Consider the following 18,629-nt stretch of genomic DNA (forward strand, 5'->3'; position numbering starts at 1 on the left):
CCATTATTTATTTTGAGTGACTCCAAATTTATGGTAGGGGAGCAAAGTATGCTAAATGTGCAGTCACTCGAGCACTTTGGGAACCTATTGGGTTGTGAAGAGTAGGTCCTAAAACCAAAAAAAGTTAAGTAAAGTTTTCCATTTTAGTGGGTACTTGTCCATTTTTAATTTATTTTCCATTTCCAACAATCCTTTTTTTTAGATTATAGCGCCGTCTATGCATAATTCGAAAAAATACCTGTAATAAAAGTTACTTATTTTTATGTAAGGAATCCAAATCTGCAATAAAAAAATGGGAGCTCCCATTTAAGATTTTAAAGTAACTTCCCACCCCACCTCTGTGGGGGTCGTGTTTGGTGCGATTCGATAGATTTTTCAAAAATAGTGGAAAAGTGTATTTTTCAGTTCTTCGATCTGATGTTCATTTCGCGAAATATCGCGGGATTCGTATTTAAAATATTAAATTTACCCCCATCCCTCTTCGTGGGAAGTCGTGTTTGGTATCATTCGATAGATTTTTGAAAAATGTTGAGTACGTATTTTTTAGTTTTTCGATCTGTCATTCATTTCGCGAAATATTCGCTTTTTTCTTGTGACACTTTGGGACTCACCCATTTCCTTACGTCAAATCGTCAAATTTTTGAAATATACACTGTTTTGCATGTACTTAACTTACCTTATCTTAATCTGACGATTTCGAGTTTTTCTAAGGATAGATTTTTTTTCGGCCCCCCCTTAACGAACTCCCCAGCATTGAGAGCCAATATATGGTAGAGGTACATTTTCAGGGTACAAGGTTTCTTCCTATGTAATAATCTGACGCGCTCGAGTAACTGAAAAAATCCCCGCTTGGGCTCCCCTACCATTATTTCATTCCGAAATTATTTCATTCAGTAGATGGATTTAAAAAAATAATTTGATTTTTTCACAAATATTCACAAAAGTGGCTGAGATATAAAATATTATGAAAATCTATCTTTTCTCTCTCTCTCTCTCTCTCTCTCTCTCTCTCTCTCTCTCTCTCTCTCTCTCTCTCTCTCTCTCTCGAAAAAATAAAATAAATATTTATAGACGGTTGCATTTCGATTCAATTCGAGTCTCTTATCATTCTGTTAGTCATGTTTCTGTGTCTACCCGTCATCAGAGAGACTTTGTAAGAAAACTTAACTGAATCATCAAAACGTACCCACTGGCTGGCAGTTATAGTAACATAATATACTAAAGTATGCATCCTAGCGAGGAAAGATGAAGAGGGCGTAAACAGCGATTACGGCTAACTATTAACAAAGCTTAGTCAAGCGATAAACAATTTACCCATGTAAATCACCATCATTTTTGTATTCTTTTCGTCGAGCGAGAACGTAAAACTAAATACACGATGGTTCCGTTTCGATTCAATTCGAGTTTCTTTTCATTTTCGACGTGTTTCTGAGTCTACCCGTGCGTCATCGGAGACTTATAAAAAGACTGAACTAACTTAAAACTTAACGGATGGTTGGCAGTTATGGTAAAATACCTACTTACTCAATACAGTAGATTCGCGATTAATCGAGGAAAAAGTCGTAACTGGTGAGTTACAACTTTCAACCTTGGCGCAAGTTTTTGAAACTTCTTGAAAAAAGACTTTTTTAAACAGTAATATTGATAAGGTTTTTTAATTTTATCTTTTATAGACAGTATTGTATTAGTTTTTAGTCATTAAAATAAACACAGTTATGTTTATTTACGTGTTTGTCTATCAGTACAACCAATCTAAGTGTTAACCGAGTTTTTTCCATATCCAAGGTAGTCACGGTCGCAGTTACCTCGGATAATCGCGAGTCTACTGTAGTTTAAAAAATACTTACTCTATGCTGTATAAGATCAGTTACAGCTTTGTTGCTGTCTTGGTCATTGTGCTCAAATATGTCTAATAGTGTATTATCTAGTCGGTTTCGAAAAACAGTATCATTTTTTAATCTACAGAAAGCATTTATTCCCAAAGTCTGCTGCAGTACAAAAATCACTAACAATGTTGCAATATACTGAAACAAAAAATGTGCACAATTTAAAAAATACCATAAGTTCGAACAGAAACGGTTGATCAAAGAAGCATCACAAAGAATGATTAACTTGTGAGTGGAGAGATAGATATACTTATCAGTAAGGCTAGTATTACAGTACTACTAACTCGACAGTTAGGAAAATTAAGGGAACTTATTGCACATGTTATTATATAATATGTCTTGTAGTTTGGGTTTATCTATTTTATGTATTTAGGGGTTAATGTTTTATTGGAAGTCGATCCCTCTGCCAAGGCAAATGTTCCACCACTGCTACTGAAGCATCATTAGAAAATTGAGGAACAACCACAATAAGTGCTGCTAGAGCAGAACAAGACACTTCACGTTTTCACGCATGCAGAATAGAGTGCGTCTAAAAATCATTATATATGCTGACGAAGCAGTAGTTTTTGCAAATAGCTTAGCTTAGATGATTTGCAAATAATAATTTCCAGCATATCAGATATGAGTGGAGAAAATGGACTTTTTACGACGGAGTATAAAGACTTTGGTAGGAGAAAATGGACTTTATACTTTATACTGGAGTCTCAATACGAAAAGAAAACACAAAGTACGTACATGGTAGTAGATGGATGCGAAATATTGATTACAATCTTCTATGGAAAAATCGGGTTTATGTCATGTTCGACTATCTGTACGTTAGGATTGTGATGATTTCGGTTAAATGCATGATATGTCGTGTTAACTAACGACCTATCAGGATACTTCAGTAGCATTGGCGGAACATCTACCTTGGGGGAGGAGGCGACTTCCAATAAAACACCAACCCCAAAATATATAAAACAGATGCGTGCAATACGTTCCCTTTATTTTCCTAACTGTCGAGTAATTTGGGATGAATTTTTCTGTCTGTAGTAAGTTGCATGTAAGCTAACGTATTTCAACGTGTAATAATCATGCTTCAACAATTTTTTTCTTTAATTCTGGTTACGGCTGGGATTTCCTTACTCCCCCCTAAATCCGCAACTGTTCAGTACTTTTCTAAAGATAAGATGGAACTGCAGCTATACTGGTATTGGATAAGTGTGAAGAATTCATGAAAATATGATAATAATTGTTATGTCACTCTAGCAGCACATTTTGTATCGCACTTTTTCAGTTTTCTGAGGACTTTTCGGAGGTTTTGTGAAAACTAAAATATGACGCATCTATTTTTGACCACGAATTCATATGCAACACCCAAATATGCATGAAGAAAATGAGTCTTCGTTCAGTAATAGATATTTTCATTCACTTGACCGTGAATTAGTGCACTTAACGTAAACCGAGTACCTGAATTCAAGAACTTCAGAACCCTGTAGCTTGAGAATAATAGTTTTTCGGACCTAGGTGCCATGGACTTTTTAATCTACTCACTGAGAACTATCATTGACCAAAGTTTCGTTAAATTTGACCAGGACCACTTTTCCATAAGGAGTGTTGCGGGGTCCTTTAAAAAGCAACTTTTTACTTACCAATATAACATATCTCATTCGCTCCGTCAAACATCCATAACAACCAAATACTGCAAGTATTATTAAAATAGTGCCTAATGGAATTGTTAAAACAGGTATCACCGATAAATCTCCATATTCCTTTGGTAGGGCATAGGCTAGCTCTTCAAGATTTATTTTATATATAATTCCAAGAGAGATCAACGAAATTCCAACTAGCTGCAAAAATTTTACTATAAATTGACTTATTCAAATGTTATAAAAATAAAAATTTGACAGTTTCTCCTGAATTTAAAAGAGAAAATCAATTATGTCATCACCATAGAAAGTTTATTGTTTTATTAAAATCAGCATGATTCATTCAGTTCAGGGATGATCCACCATCCCCATACGTACGTTTATGGGGCATCCCCATACGGCCTCTACATCCCTCTTCAGTGGGGCTACATCAGGGGTGGTCAAAGTGCGGCCCGCGGGCCGCTTGCAGCCCTTTAGGCATATTTTTGCGGCCCGAGGAGAAAAAGTGAATTATTTTCATTTCAAGATTTTTTCTAATTATTGCTAATATTGATAATTAAATATACAGGGTGTAACAAAAATACAGGTCATAAATTTAATCACATATTCTGGGACCAAAAATAGTTCGATTGAACCTAATTTACCTTAGTACAAATGTGCACATAAAAAAAGTTACAGCCCTTTGAAATTACAAAATGAAAATCGATTTTTTCCAATATATCGAAAACTATTAGAGATCTTTTATTGAAAATAGACATGTGGCATTCTTATGGCAGTAATATCTTAATAAAAGCATTAGTAATAATCTTAATAAGGCATCTTAATAAGGCAGTAATAAAAATAATTATAGTGAAATTTGGACACCCCATAAAAATTGTATGGGGGTTTTGTTCCTTTAAACCCCCCCAAACTTTTGTGTACGTTCCAATGTAATTATTATTGTAGTACCATCAGTTAAACACCATATTTTGAAAACTTTTTTGCCTCCTAGTACTTTTTCGAAAAGTCAGTTTTTATCGAGATATTTTGAATATTTGTTATATCCACCACTTACTTGTATATGGCTAAGTACGATTATGGAGAATTGGTAATAACATGAAAATTTATTTATGATTTACATTTTTAGGTATATTTTGAACCATATTAAAAAAGAAGTCGCATCTCGATAAAAAGTGCCTTCTCGAAAAAATACAAAGAGGCAAAAAAGTTTTAAAAACACTGTGTTTAATTAATGGTTCCGCAGTAAAAGTTTAATTGGAACATACACAAACATTTGGGGGGTTTAAAGGAACAAAACCCCCATAAAATTTTTATATAAACATATTAAAAAAGAAGCCGCAACTCGATAAAAACTGCCTTATCGAAAAAATACTAAGAGGCAAAAAAGTCTTAGAAATATTGAATTTAACTAATAGTACCACAATAATAATTTAATTGGAACGTATACAAAAGTTTGGGGGGGTTTAAGGGAACAAATCCCCCATAAAATTTTTATGGGGTGCACAAATTTCACTATAATTATTTTTTAAGATGTTCCTGCCATAGGAATGCCACATGTCCATTTTCAATAAAAAATCTCTAATAGTTTTCGATATATTCGAAAAAATCGATTTTCATTTTGTAACTTCAAAGGGCTGTAACTTTTTTTATGTGCATATTTGTACTAAGGTAAATTAGGTTCATTCGAACTATTTTTGGTCTCAGAATATGTCATTTAATTTATGACCTGTATTTTCGTTACACCCTGTAGATAGATAATGCAACTATTAATATTATCACTTTTGCAGCGGGTGATTTTTCCGCAAATTTTCAATATAACGCGGGCAATGATTTGGGTTTTTGTCGTTTTTGACACAGAGATTTATCGGCTCCCTCAATGAAATCCATGAAATTTCAACAAATGAAAATGATATTTTCGAAGTAGTCAGGAACTGCGTGGAAAATTTTGAATTAAGCCTTAACCACCTAGTTAAGAGTAACAACTGACGGAGCACCAAATTTAAGAGGAGCAAATAATATTGTAACGTCGAGAAAACTTAAAGATTACGTTCAACAGTTTCCAGAACATGATTTATTATTCTTCACTGCATAATCTATTATCAGATATTGTGCAAAAATCTTTTGCAAATGGACAACGTCATTTCAATTAAGTATAACTAATATTGTTAACTGTATTAGTTCAATAGGATTAAATCATCGTGAATTCAAAGCATTTTTGGAAGAGTTGGAGACAGAACATACTGATGTCTTATACCACAATTAACAATCATATTCGATAATTAAGTTTAGAAAAGTTCTTAAAAGATGCTGTGAATTGGGGGAGGAAATTATTTAGGAATTAAACACTGCCACTTTGCTAAATGTATAAGTGTTGATCGCAAAATTAAACTTTTGTAATGAAATTCAAACTATTCATTGATAATATAAAAAAGAAAGAATTAGTCCAATTATTTTCCAATAATTTTGTTTAGTCCGGATCTGTATTATCCTTGTGATTAGAAGTTGGGTGGTTTGGATTTTAAATGAGAGATATCTATGTCAAATATCATAAAATATACAAGGTGGTTCTAAAGTTATGCTTCCAGAAAGACATGGGCAAAATCGATAACACGCCCTGTAACTCAGTTATAAAAATCATTAAGGCAATAAATGTAGTATATCTAGAACCGCCTTAGTAACCTCTATTAACAATTTAAATATTCTCGTTTCTCAATGAAACACCCTGTATATTTGCGGCAAATACCGTGCTAAAATAAGGGATATGGTTTGAAAATTTTAAAATTTTCGATTTTTTTTATTATTTTGTATGAAAATACATAATTTCAAAAATATTCTCTGAAAATCTCAGTTTGACCGTAGGAAAACTAACAGAAATACAGCATGTTTAATATCCCTAGCTTCGACTCGCTTAGCAGCAGCTTGTTGAGCGTAGTGAGAAACGTTCAGCAGCTGTTCCATTTTCTTTTGTGAATTACTCTGCGATTTAAAAACGTATTCCGATGTGCATCACTTTACGATTTGATAGACAGAAGAAATTGAAAATAAAAGTTGTCAAAACTAAACGTGTTTCATAGAAAAAAGTGTTATGTGATTTGGTAGAATGCGATCTTACCCTTCAAAAAATATGTCACGTATTTCAGCACCTGGTTAATTGGAAGGATACTACAAATCTGGCCTCCACATAAGTGGTCTGTAGCTTCGACATGATAGGTGTGAAATTTTAAACGTTCTTGCTGTTGATTGGAGAGGAAGAGTGGCATAATCTAGCCTCCATGCTAGGTACATCATAGCCTCCATACGGTACTTCCAATATTTAATATTTTATTTATTCAAGTGGACAATAAAGGTAAAACACAAACAACTTTTGTTTCTTACTTATTTATTTATACAATAATGTGACATTTTACATAGAAATACGAGTAATTTGGATTAAATAAATGTTTACTTGTCGAATTTTTTCATCGTCTGCACACAACAGCTGAACGGAGCCATTAGACCTAACAACAAAACGCGAAATAAAATGTGTTTTTTAAAACTGTTGGATAAACAGTACCTACAATCAGAAAAACTTACCTTTAAAAAGGTACTCGATTATGAAATAACAAAAATATCAAAAAACACGACTGAATATCAGCTTTTTATGGTGACACAAACACATCACATAACCGACCACCGACCATATAAAATAAGTGAACGACAACGAACGAACGAACACGAACACAGATTACAGATTCACAGATAGCGCAGGATTTGTCAAAAGTCATGTTCCACCAATCACAATGCCGACATCAGCGCCTCTGACTAAATGGAAGGAAAATAAATACGGTTACATGTTTTTTATTAGAGTGAGCGGGGCATGACGTGTTTTTCTCAAAACTGCTTAACTGCTTTTTATAGGCGGTGGACAATGTAACTCAAAGGCTACTTGACAGATCCACCTGAAATTTTTCATATATTTTCTTTAGACATTTCGTTTGGTATCAATAACAAATGTGTTGATTTGCACTATTTTGGGTATTTTCACTTCCGAGTGATATCAAAAACGCAAAAATCGTCAAAACTAAAAAAAAACTCGACAGTGTTATCCCGAGAAACTCATAAGCTAATAAAATATTTTTGATTTTTTTTGTTTCATATGAGCCAATGACGAGTTCTGATGTCTACTGAAAAATTCATTTTGTTTAGGTGTCGGTAAAAATTTGCCACCGTTGGCTTATTTTTCAATAGTTGGCCTTGAAACATTTTTTTCGAATATTCTTTGAATTGTACTGAATATGTTTATTTAATTTAAAAATAAAATAATTCTACCATAGTTTCAAACAAATTAAAAAAATTGCTTAACATCCCTCCCCCCACCCAAAGATAAAAATTCGAAAACATTGCGGCCCTTGGTAATAGACCAAAAACCTTTTGTGGCCCTTTTTAAAAAAAGTTTGCCCCCCCTGGGCTACATGAACACCTCTGAAGCGAAACGAAACCAAACTGTCTATTTAAGCAGAATTAAGTGGCGTAGCGTAGTGGGGGCGGCAGGGGCGGCCCGCCCCGGGCGGCACTTTTTAGGGGCGGCAAAATTTAACAATAAATAATAAAAATATTTTGTAAATATTTGAACCATTTTATACTTTTATCGCAACTACAAATTCGGACCGATTGAAAGGAGCACGGAATTTTTCATTATTACTTATTTTGTGACGAATTCGATGAATTCCTTTTCTTTGAATGATATTTTGTAGCGACTGGCAAGAACGTCTATACTGACTTGTCGAAATTCCCCGTTTATGACTAACAATCACCACAACTTTTTTCGGCGCTTTAGAACTTTGCTATTCTTTTTTTCCTCATCGACACATCGTTGGGAAGTTCTGATAGCAGCTACAGGCAAAAGAAGGATTCAAGACACGCGGTGGAGTGCAAGAGGCGATGCCGTAAATGTGACATGGCATTATGACAAAGACATTCTCGTCACTTTGGAAAAACTGACAGAGGCAGGTGAAAGCTTAAACACTAGGAGAGATGCAGGTGCTTCACTAATTTCGATGCAGTCATTTTCCTTTCTTTGTTTTTTGGGCCTGTGGCAACCGATGCTACATAAAGTGAATGATGCACAAAAATATTTACAAACAAGGGGACCTGACATAAGATTGTGCCCTCAGAAAGTAAATACATTGCAGATGATATTGACAGAGAAAAGAGAGGAATGAGCAAATGGCACTGTAGGTAGGTTATGCAAAAATATCTGTGAAGAACTTGGAGTTTTCATAAAACCTCGGAGGCGCATAACAAGAAAGAATATTTTTGATGAAGGAACTAGAGGTGCTAACTTATCTTGTGAAAATGAGTTGAGACGAAAGCTGTTTTCTTCGTTAGATAGAGATAGAGTTATTGTAGAAATTCGTGAGCCTTTTTAACAGCAACATAATTTAACGGATAAGTTTGTTCATCTAACGCCGGCCGGCTATATTATTAGATCCAGACAACACTGAATGTAATCTAGACTACGCATCTGAAGAAATTGACGAGCAGGGTTTCAAGCTTGAAAAACTTCGACTGCGGGCTTTCGTTGCTGCTATAGGCAACGAAATTGATTAATGCAGACTCGCTTGAATTATTTAAATTTATTGTTAAATCCAAGCTGGAAGGTACTCTGCCAAATATTTTAATAATGTTCCGAATATTTTTCACAGTTGCTATAAGCAATGCCAGCTGTGAGAGGAGTTTTTCAAAATTGAAATTGATTAAAAATTATTTAAGATCGACAATGAGTACTCTAAGGGTTTGCTCACTACCTACGGAGAGCAATGGATTGTATTCTCGCTCCGACCCTTGCTCCCTGGTATTTATATTCGTGAATTCTCGCATTTAAAATAATGTATTTATTTTACATAGCGATCAAAACTATATTATCGATCGCTATGTAAAATAAATACATTATTTTAAATGCGAGAATTCACGAATATAAATACCGGAGAGCGAGGGTCGGAGCGAGGATACAGTCCTTTGGTCTCCGTAGTGAGCACACGCTCAGACTAACTAATTTGGCTATTTTGTCTATTGAGCAAGAGGTGTGTGATGGGATAGACATTGACGGTGCAATAAAAGACTTTGCTCTTAAAAAAAGTAGACGTATAAATTGTTAATTGAAGACGCAAGTTTTGTTTTTAATTCTAACAAATACTCATATTACTTTTCAATAAAAATAAAAATATAACATTAAAGTATCATTCCAGTTCTAATTAAAAATTAATTTTATTTAATTTTGTCGATCGTCAAGGTGTACCTAATCTTAAGTGACAGGTACCGGTAATACCTAAGTTATATCAATGTATCTAATTAGTTAAAGTAAAAGAATTTTTGTATTAATAAACGTGATTGTAAAACTTAGATAAACTTTTTTATTTAAAATCCAACCTGTATAATGCAAAATAATGATAACTGTTCTCGCCGAAAAGTTCTCTATAATTAATGTATGTAATGTATAGTCAGGCCCGGCCCCAGGAGTGGGCGAACTAGGCGGTCGCCCAGGGCTGCAAATTTATGGGCGGCAAATTTATGGGCGGCAAATTTATGGGGCGGCAAATTTTAGAGGACGGCCAATTTTTTAAATTAAAGAAATAATAAATTATGTTTTTAATATTATAAAAAAACAAATTTATGAACAAAAGCGGCGAAACCAACGACAGTCACCTAGGACTATCATCAGCATCCACATCTGCTGCCGCCCCCTATCAGTCCAACGACAGTTATCTAGGACAATCATCAGCATCTACGTCAGCTACTGATGACACTACTACTGTCTACTGTCACAGGTAACAATGCTATTATTTATTATGATCCAGCAAAGTGGCCCAATAAAATTAATGATTTTGTTAGAACAACTTTGGTTACAAGAGGCTCCCGCCAAAATTATCCGTTGCAGAGGCTCAGTTGTGCCCAAAAGTTAACTCAGATTTCTAGATAGATGCCCGTAGATTTACAACCAACTACTACAGTTACATAATCTGCAATGGTGAAACTCTTGAGAGAAAGTGGTTAATTTATTCTAAGACAAATACTTCTGTGTATTAGTTTTTCTGTAAAATATTTTCCAATGTCAAAATTAAATTTAGTGAAAATGGATATAATAATTGGAAACATATGCCTGACTTTGTCCAGCCACGCTAGTCTCCAGCTCATCGACAGTCACAGCGACAGTGCAAGAAGCGAACTAGCTATTAGACAAGAATCGGACAAAACCATAGACGAAGAAATACAAAAAGTTATGTAGAACGACTTATATGAATCATACAGTTCCTAACACAACATTGTCTTCCATTGAAAAGCGATTCTGATAAACTTTTTCATCACAACAATGGTATTTTTTTAAAGCTTGTTGAGCTGTTTGGAAAATTTGATTCTGTTTTACAAGAGCACATTATGAGAACAACGAATGGTAGTAACAATCAGCATCACTACTTGGGAAAACGTATTCAAAACGAAATTATTCAGCTCCTCTATGACCAAATCAAAAATAAAATTTTAAACTTTTTGAAATCAGCAAAGTATTATAGCATAAATTTAGATCGTACATCCTATTATTTCTGGAGTGGAACAGATGACTATTGTATGTTTTGTCGATTTAGGTTCCTGTTCTTCACAAAGTGTACAAATTGCAGAACATTTTCTTAGATTTGTGCCTGTAGTGGCAACCACTGGCTTGGGACTTACAGAAGCTATTTTGCGAAAACTTAATGAACTGGGAATACCTTTGGAAGATATGAGAGGACAAGGGTATGATAATGGGTCAAACATGATAGTGAAGAACTTGAGAGTTCTAAACAAAAGTTTGAAAATAAATCCTAGAATATTTTTTGTCCCATGTTCTAGCCTAGTCATTCACTTAATTTAGTCGTGAACGATGCTGCTAAAGCCTCACAGTTGGCAGTTTCTTTCTTTTCCTTAGTGACAAGAATTTACAACTTTTTCTCAGCATCTATTTATCGTTGGGCTGTACTGAAAAATCATATTTCTAGACTAAAATTGAAACCTTTCTCCGAAACTAGATGGGAAAGTAGAATTGATGCAATTACTCCCATCAGATACCAAATTGAAAAAATCTACAATGCTTTTGTAGAAATGACTATCAATAAAAACAACCATAAAATGGTTGCTCATGAGGCAAGCTGTTTGGCAAATCAAATTCGTGATTTTACTTTTCTTTGCTCTGTGGTAATATAACATGACATTTTACTTCACATCAACGTAGTCAGCAAATCACTGCAGAGTATTGATATGGGAGTGTATCAGTCAAGCTGTAAGTTTATTAGAAAAAACGAAAATCCATTTTAGGTCCCTCAGAAGTGATTTAAAATTGCAGGGCTATTTGACAGACGCGAAAGAGCTATCATCAAAGTTAGAAATCGAGAATTCGAAAATCGGAGGCACAGTCATAGCACGAAAGAGAAAAGTGAAAAATGACATTAAGTTGACTTATATTTAAAAATTATAGACACAAGCGTTAATGCATTATAAGTGATAGATTTCAGCAAATTAAGAGCCTTGGTGAAATTTTTGAGTTTTTGGGACTACCAAGGCAGTCGCCTATCTTGCCCAGTGCGGCAAATTCCCTAGGGCCGGGCCTGTGTATAGTATACAATAAATTAAAATACCTAAATAAGAGGGCGGCAAAATTGTCTTCCGCCCCGGGCGGCCGACACTCACGCTGCGCCACTGGCAGAGTTATAAAAATAATTCCTCGTATCGGACAAAATTATTGATGTAGCGGTAGCGATATCTATTACAAAGATGAGGAGTCCCAGATCTAAACAATAAATCTGAAAATTCTCTTGAAAATAAATAATAACATATTCTTCAGACTTATAGTCCTGTCTGCCTGGGGGGGGTACAACGGCCTCCTTTATTTAGATGGACTTACCCAAGTTCTTTTGCGTATTTTGGCCCGTAAAACACGCATTTTCGAGTAACAATTGTAGTTCAGAAAGCCACTGCGCATCCGCTAGGAAAAATATTCCGATTCGGATTTTTTTGCAAATCTTACTCAAAAAGGACCCCTTTTAACAAATTTGCATATTGCCGGGACCAAAAGTGGGTCAACAATTTTTTAAAAGTTTTTTTTTTGTTTTTTTCCTAAAATTATTTTTTTTTCATGGAACAAAGTTTTTTTAGTTTTTTTGGATCATTCCAACCAAAAAAGGTATTTAATGACTTTAACTATTTAGAATGGGAAATAAGCCACAATATTATTAAAAAATGATTTTTATTAACGTTTCGACGCCCAAATCGGGTGCCGTTGTCAAAATACAAAATACTATTAATATAAACAAAAATGTTGTTGCTTAGTAAAAAAATTCTTCTAATAATTTATTTAATTTGACTCATTTATATCGGCAATTCAGATTCATATGATACATTTTAAAGTAGAAGACTTTAAAATGATATTGCCAATATTTATGAGTTGCGTTCCTGGGACGACTTTACTGAAAGATAGTTCATTCGATTACATGAAATCAACCCCAACTCAAGAATATCCGTCACAAAAAAATCATAGCATGTGATCTGTCTTTAAAAAGACAACCACATGCAACGGTGACATTAAAATTCTCGCGTTAGAGATCTCATAGTAAATCACACTAAGCAACAACATTTTTGTTTATATTAATAGTATTTTGTATTTTGACAACGGCACCCGATTTGGGCGTCGAAACGTTAATAAAAATCATTTTTTAATAATATTGTGGCTTATTTCCCATTCTAAATAGTTAAAATTGTAAAAATGCCACAAGAAAATAGCTTCAGTATTTAATGACATTTCTCTAAAGTTGATAGTTTTTGACATACAAGCGATTAAAAATTGAAAAATTGCGAAATCGGCCATTTTTAACCCTCAAAAACTATGTGAAAAACTGAAAATTTGAATGTTGCCAAGGTAGGTAGATATTCTTTAAACATCGATTGATGAAATCCCGAAGAGTTTTTTGCAATACAATATTCAAAACTCCTTTGTTTTTAATTGCTACTCAAGTGTGCGCGACACTATTTTCCACCGACCGACCGTATGGTGCAAATGAAAGGAATAAATTCGTTATTTCGTAAACCAGCGACTTTAAGGAAAAATCCCGAAACAGGTCGATTTTATTTTTAAGTCATGATATTGTGGCATATATTGTATACTAGTGACGTCATCCATCTTGGCGTTATGACGTAATCGATGATTTTTTGAAATGAGAATAGGGGTCCTGTGCTAGCTCATTTGAAAGGTTCTCAATTCTCTTTTCAGTAATATAAACATTTATATAATTATTCATACCCTTTCCCTTGTCCTGCTACTTCGTTTTTTGTCAAATAATTTAATTTAATAAAAATTTTTTGGACACACTGTACTACAAATAATTATGTAAATATTTACATTACTGAATAGAAAATTGAAGAACCTTTCAAATGAGCTACCACACGACCCCTATTCCTATTTAAAAAAAAAATCATCGATTGCGTCATCACGCCCAGTCGGATGACGTCACTAGTATACCATATATGCCACAATACCATAACTTAAAAACAAAAATCGACCTGTTTCGGGTTTTTTCCTTAAAGTCGCCGGTTTACGAAATAACGAATTTATTCCTTTCATTTGCACCATACTGTTATGTATACACATGAAACGGTGGAAAATAGATTAGAAATTAAAAAACAAAGGAGTTTTGAACACTTATTGCAAAAAACTCTTCGGAATTTCATCAATCGATGTTTAAAGAAAATCTATCTACTTTGGTAACATTCAAATTTTAAGTTTTTCACATAGTTTTTTAAGGTTAAAAATGGCCGATTTCGCAATTTTTCAATTTTTAATCGCTTATATGTCAAAAACTATCAACTTTAGAGAAAAGTCACTAAAGACCTTTTCTGTTTGGAATGATCCAAAAAACCTAAAAATACCATGCATTTAGGAAAAAAACAAAAAAAAAATTTAAAAAATTTTTGTCCAACTTTTGGTCCTAGCAACATGCAAACTTGTTAAAAGGGGTCCTTTTTGAGTAAGATTGTGCAAAAAATCCGAATTGAAATATTTTTTCTAGCGGATGCGCAGTGGCTTTCCGGACTATTGATCCATATGTCGATAAGGTTGTTATAAACAAAGAACTTGAGGAATTATATAACAGCGATTTTTCACAAAACAAAACATGCTTTTGTATTTTTTGGTTCATGCTTAATAAAAAATGTCCTTACAAGTTTTGTCGTAGGATTCATTGTTTTAGAGATAAATGCGGTTAAACTCTCAAAAAATCGAAAAATTGCAATTTTTGAACCCGAATAACTTTTGATTAAAAAATAAAATAGCAATTCTGCTTACTGCATTTGAAAGTTTCAGTCAAATTATACCGGTTTTGATTTTTTGCATTGTTAAAAATTAATTTTTTTATTGTCAAACACAGCTATAAACAAATAGTGTTTCCCGTGCCCAATGCATGCGTTTTAAGGCATGCTACGTAGAATTGTCTGTTTGTAGACTCACATCCTCGTTCGATTTTAAATGAGAAATGCATTTAAAACACCACTCAAGCACTATGTAATTATAGCTTTGTTTAACAATAAAAAAAAATATTTTTCAGCAATGCAAATAATCAAAACGGATAGAATTTGACTTAAACTTTCCAATGAGGTAAGCGTAATTGCTATTTTATTTTTTAATCAAAAATTATTCGGGTTCAAAAATTGCAATTTTTCGATTTTTTGAAAGTTCAACCGCGTTTATCTCGAAAACTATGCATCCTACGAAAAAGCTTGTAAACATGTTTTGCTTAGAATGGCCCAAAAAATACAAAAAAAATGTATTGTTTGCTGAAAATAGCTGTTATGTAATTCCTCAAGTTCTTTGTTTATAACAAACTTATTGACATCCGGATCAACTGTTTCCCAAAAAATTCATGTTCTACGGGTCAACATGCATAAAACACTTGGGTAAGTCCATCTGAATAAAGGAGGCCGTTGTAACCCCGGTCGACAGGACTATTAATTAGACGATAAAATCAATATTTTTCAAAATATTTGAAATTAAAGATTAAGCGGCAGAATACATTAACCAAAATAACTGTGCCGTTACATGCTTAACTTCAGATATCTCGAAAACTAATGACTTATCGATACGAATGAACAGTATGTTGTTTACATAGAGAGTTTTGGGAATCGAAAAATTACGCTGAAATGGCAATTCCTCCAGTAGCGTAGAATTTGGGAAGGGTCAACCATTCACTGTGGTACGCCTCTGGTAATAGCCAGAAACGTTTATTTAACATAATTTCATAGGTTGCATAGTGCTTACACTTTATGCCAAGTATTAAAAGGATGCGTCGAATAGTTTTGAAATACTGAACAAAAATAGTTTTTAAATTTTAAATTTAAAATAAATCACCCTGTAAATCAATAAGGAGCCACATTTTATTTAAAAGATTTGGGTTAAATCTTAATATTTTGAGGTCCAGAATCTACAACTTAGAGATTGGACATTCTTAATGAAACACCCTGTATAGGGGAGAGTTGGACAAAACCGGGTAGGTTGATAAAACCGGGTACCCCTTAATTCTTCTAACTGTCTGCTGTTATCTATTAGACAATGTTAAAATTAGTGTCCCTTTACGACCAACAGTCGTGTGTATTCATTTCTATCTCATTTGAGTAATATGTGCCAGAGCAGTAAGACCTCACCTGTTTTTTGATGCAGGAAACTGGATTTTTAAGGTAAGTTGATAGCTGTTTTCTTCTCTAATGAATAACTAATGGCCATTTCAAAATTTAGTACATGTAACCTAGTATATTACCTTTAATTTGGCCAAAAATTTTGAATATTATATCATAATTTAAAAATTTAAATAACATTTCATGTCTTATCTCACAATAAAACACTGAAAAACGTTTGTTTTTCTATACTTCCATAAAATTTATTACAACTATGTTATTACTACAGCTGTTTCGGCAAAGTGCCTTTCTCAAGTGATATATTTTACAATGTGTTTGCCTTTTTAAGTCTCTAACTGAAGAGGTTGAGGAGTGGGGAGCTGTTTGTCTCGAGTTGGTCATTCAGAATTATATCTGTATTTTTCAATTTATTAATTTCCATTGATTCTAAAAGTGATAGCTGTACAATAAATATATTATACACGGCTCACTAAAATAATTAGTTACGCCCCTGTACTACTGATTACTTAAAATTCAAGTAGTATTTATGTAACCTTTCTGGAAACTCCAGGTTATTGTTGAGACTCGCATTTGAACCCCTCGCCGGGGCAGATCGTCAAAAGCTTCCTAACGAGAATCATCTCTAATCTATCGACGCTCCCGCTATTCGTAAAAAGGCCGCATTTTACCGGCTTTTTTTGCTATCGTTTTATACCGCTCAGATAATTCAATCTGCTCAGTATTATCGACGATGATTTATTTAGCGTATTAGTGAGTGCCTTACAAATGAACCAAATGGATTATGGAATTCAATCAGAGCTCTGATGTGACACGTCATCAAGGAATAAAACTGTAAGTACTCTACATGTATGTGAACATAACTTATTAGTCGTGATACTGTATGCATTTTGAACCATATACCTCTCGTAGCAAATATTCTTTGTGCCATTTATGCAGATAATACTTTAAATTACATATGAAAAATCGTTATCTACTCTTAACCAGCTTACCTATGGGAATATACTCTATAACCGTACAATAAGTATAGGTTACTATTGTTAAGGATACTTTACGTATTGCCTAAACATTTCTGTTCCATCGAGCCGTATCATATTAATTATTTATTAATTAAATCCTCAAGGTCCTTCGTATTTGCATATTTTGATAATCTCTATTCTGAGAATAACGGTTTTTCATTTATAGTGTCTTTCTGTTGCATTTGGAAATTTCCAAGCCACGCCGCCCCGGCACAAAAATAAAATATTCCTCTCTTTCTGCACTCAAATTCTCAGTATTTAACCCAGCACGTCTCTACAATAGCTGGTAGGTTGTTAAGCCCGGTCTACACGTGCAATTTCAGAAACTACTTGCTTTGTTCAAATAAAGGAGTCGTTTTGTTTGTATGAAAAAATATTTGCAGGGCAAATTATTTTATTTTCGTAAATATATTTTTCTGTTTATAGTATACAAAAAGTGTACTCATTTCTTGGCTGATAGTACGGGTGTTATAATTTTAACATTGTTTGTTCAACCTTTTGATTTAAATTAAATTTATAATTTTGAATCCGATTAAGCCTGGTTCACAGGTTACAAAAATTATTAAAAATAATTTTGTTTTCTTGCATAAATTGTAAGTTTTTGCTACATTTAGCTTCGCTTAAGCTCATTTTACACTTCTAGAAAACTATAGAAAATAAATAATTGTTTTTTCCTTCAATTTAATTAATTTAAATACTTGTTAAGGGTGTCTCACACTTGCTGAAAAATACCCATTTTGGAAAATTGCATATATTTTGAAATTTTATAGTTTTGCATTTCATATACTAATCTGCACTCATACAGGGTGATACTATTAAGCCAATCTCACACTATTAAACGTGTAATATATAATATATTGTACATATTCTCTCATTTTCGCATCGATTTATAGGTTTAGACATTTGCAAATAATCTATCTAATCTCACATTCTCGCAACATGGCTGACCGATCAAAATATAACCGACAGAGGCTCACCGCAAAACTTGATATAACCAAGTTGGCTGATTCGGTTCCCACAACTCTTAATTCTCTAAACAAATATAAAATTCGTGAAATAATTTCACAACTCAAACATTCTTACGGACTTTTCCGCGATGCTCAAAATGTGCTGGAGACGATCCCCGAGGAACCTACCCCCTCTACTGATTCCTCTGTGGTTTTTGATAAATATTTGGATACAATTTCTCTATTGGAAGAAAGGTTAGAGGTCATTGAAAGTTCTAATGTGACTGCTACCCCCTCCCTCCAATTTGACCCTAATTCTTCTCTAACCTCACAGTCTATGGCTAGGCAACGAACAGTAAACCTCCCTCGTATTCAGTTAAAACCATTTAGTGGCTTAGTTACTGAATACAATTCATTCATTGAGACCTTTGATACAATAATAGGATCTGATACTACATTAAGTGA

The 18,629-nt window shown here is 33.7% G+C and overlaps 1 protein-coding gene across 2 annotated transcripts in view; it reads right to left on the minus strand.

The window, feature by feature from the left end:
• LOC114349233 (leukocyte surface antigen CD53) overlaps positions 1–18,629 on the minus strand; it is a 65,403-nt gene that overhangs the window by 19,334 nt on the left and 27,440 nt on the right. The window contains exons 2-3 of one of the 2 annotated variants that reach the window (XM_028299601.2): positions 3,518–3,715; positions 1,848–2,024 (exon numbers count right to left, since the gene is read on the minus strand). In XM_028299601.2, coding sequence (XP_028155402.1) covers positions 1,848–2,024; positions 3,518–3,715 — 375 coding nt within the window. The remainder of the gene's footprint in view (positions 1–1,847; positions 2,025–3,517; positions 3,716–18,629) is intronic. The other variant, XM_028299607.2, reaches the window with a different exon arrangement.

Source organism: Diabrotica virgifera, chromosome 3 (genome assembly GCF_917563875.1).
Source record: "Diabrotica virgifera virgifera chromosome 3, PGI_DIABVI_V3a".
NCBI lineage: Eukaryota > Metazoa > Arthropoda > Insecta > Coleoptera > Chrysomelidae > Diabrotica > Diabrotica virgifera.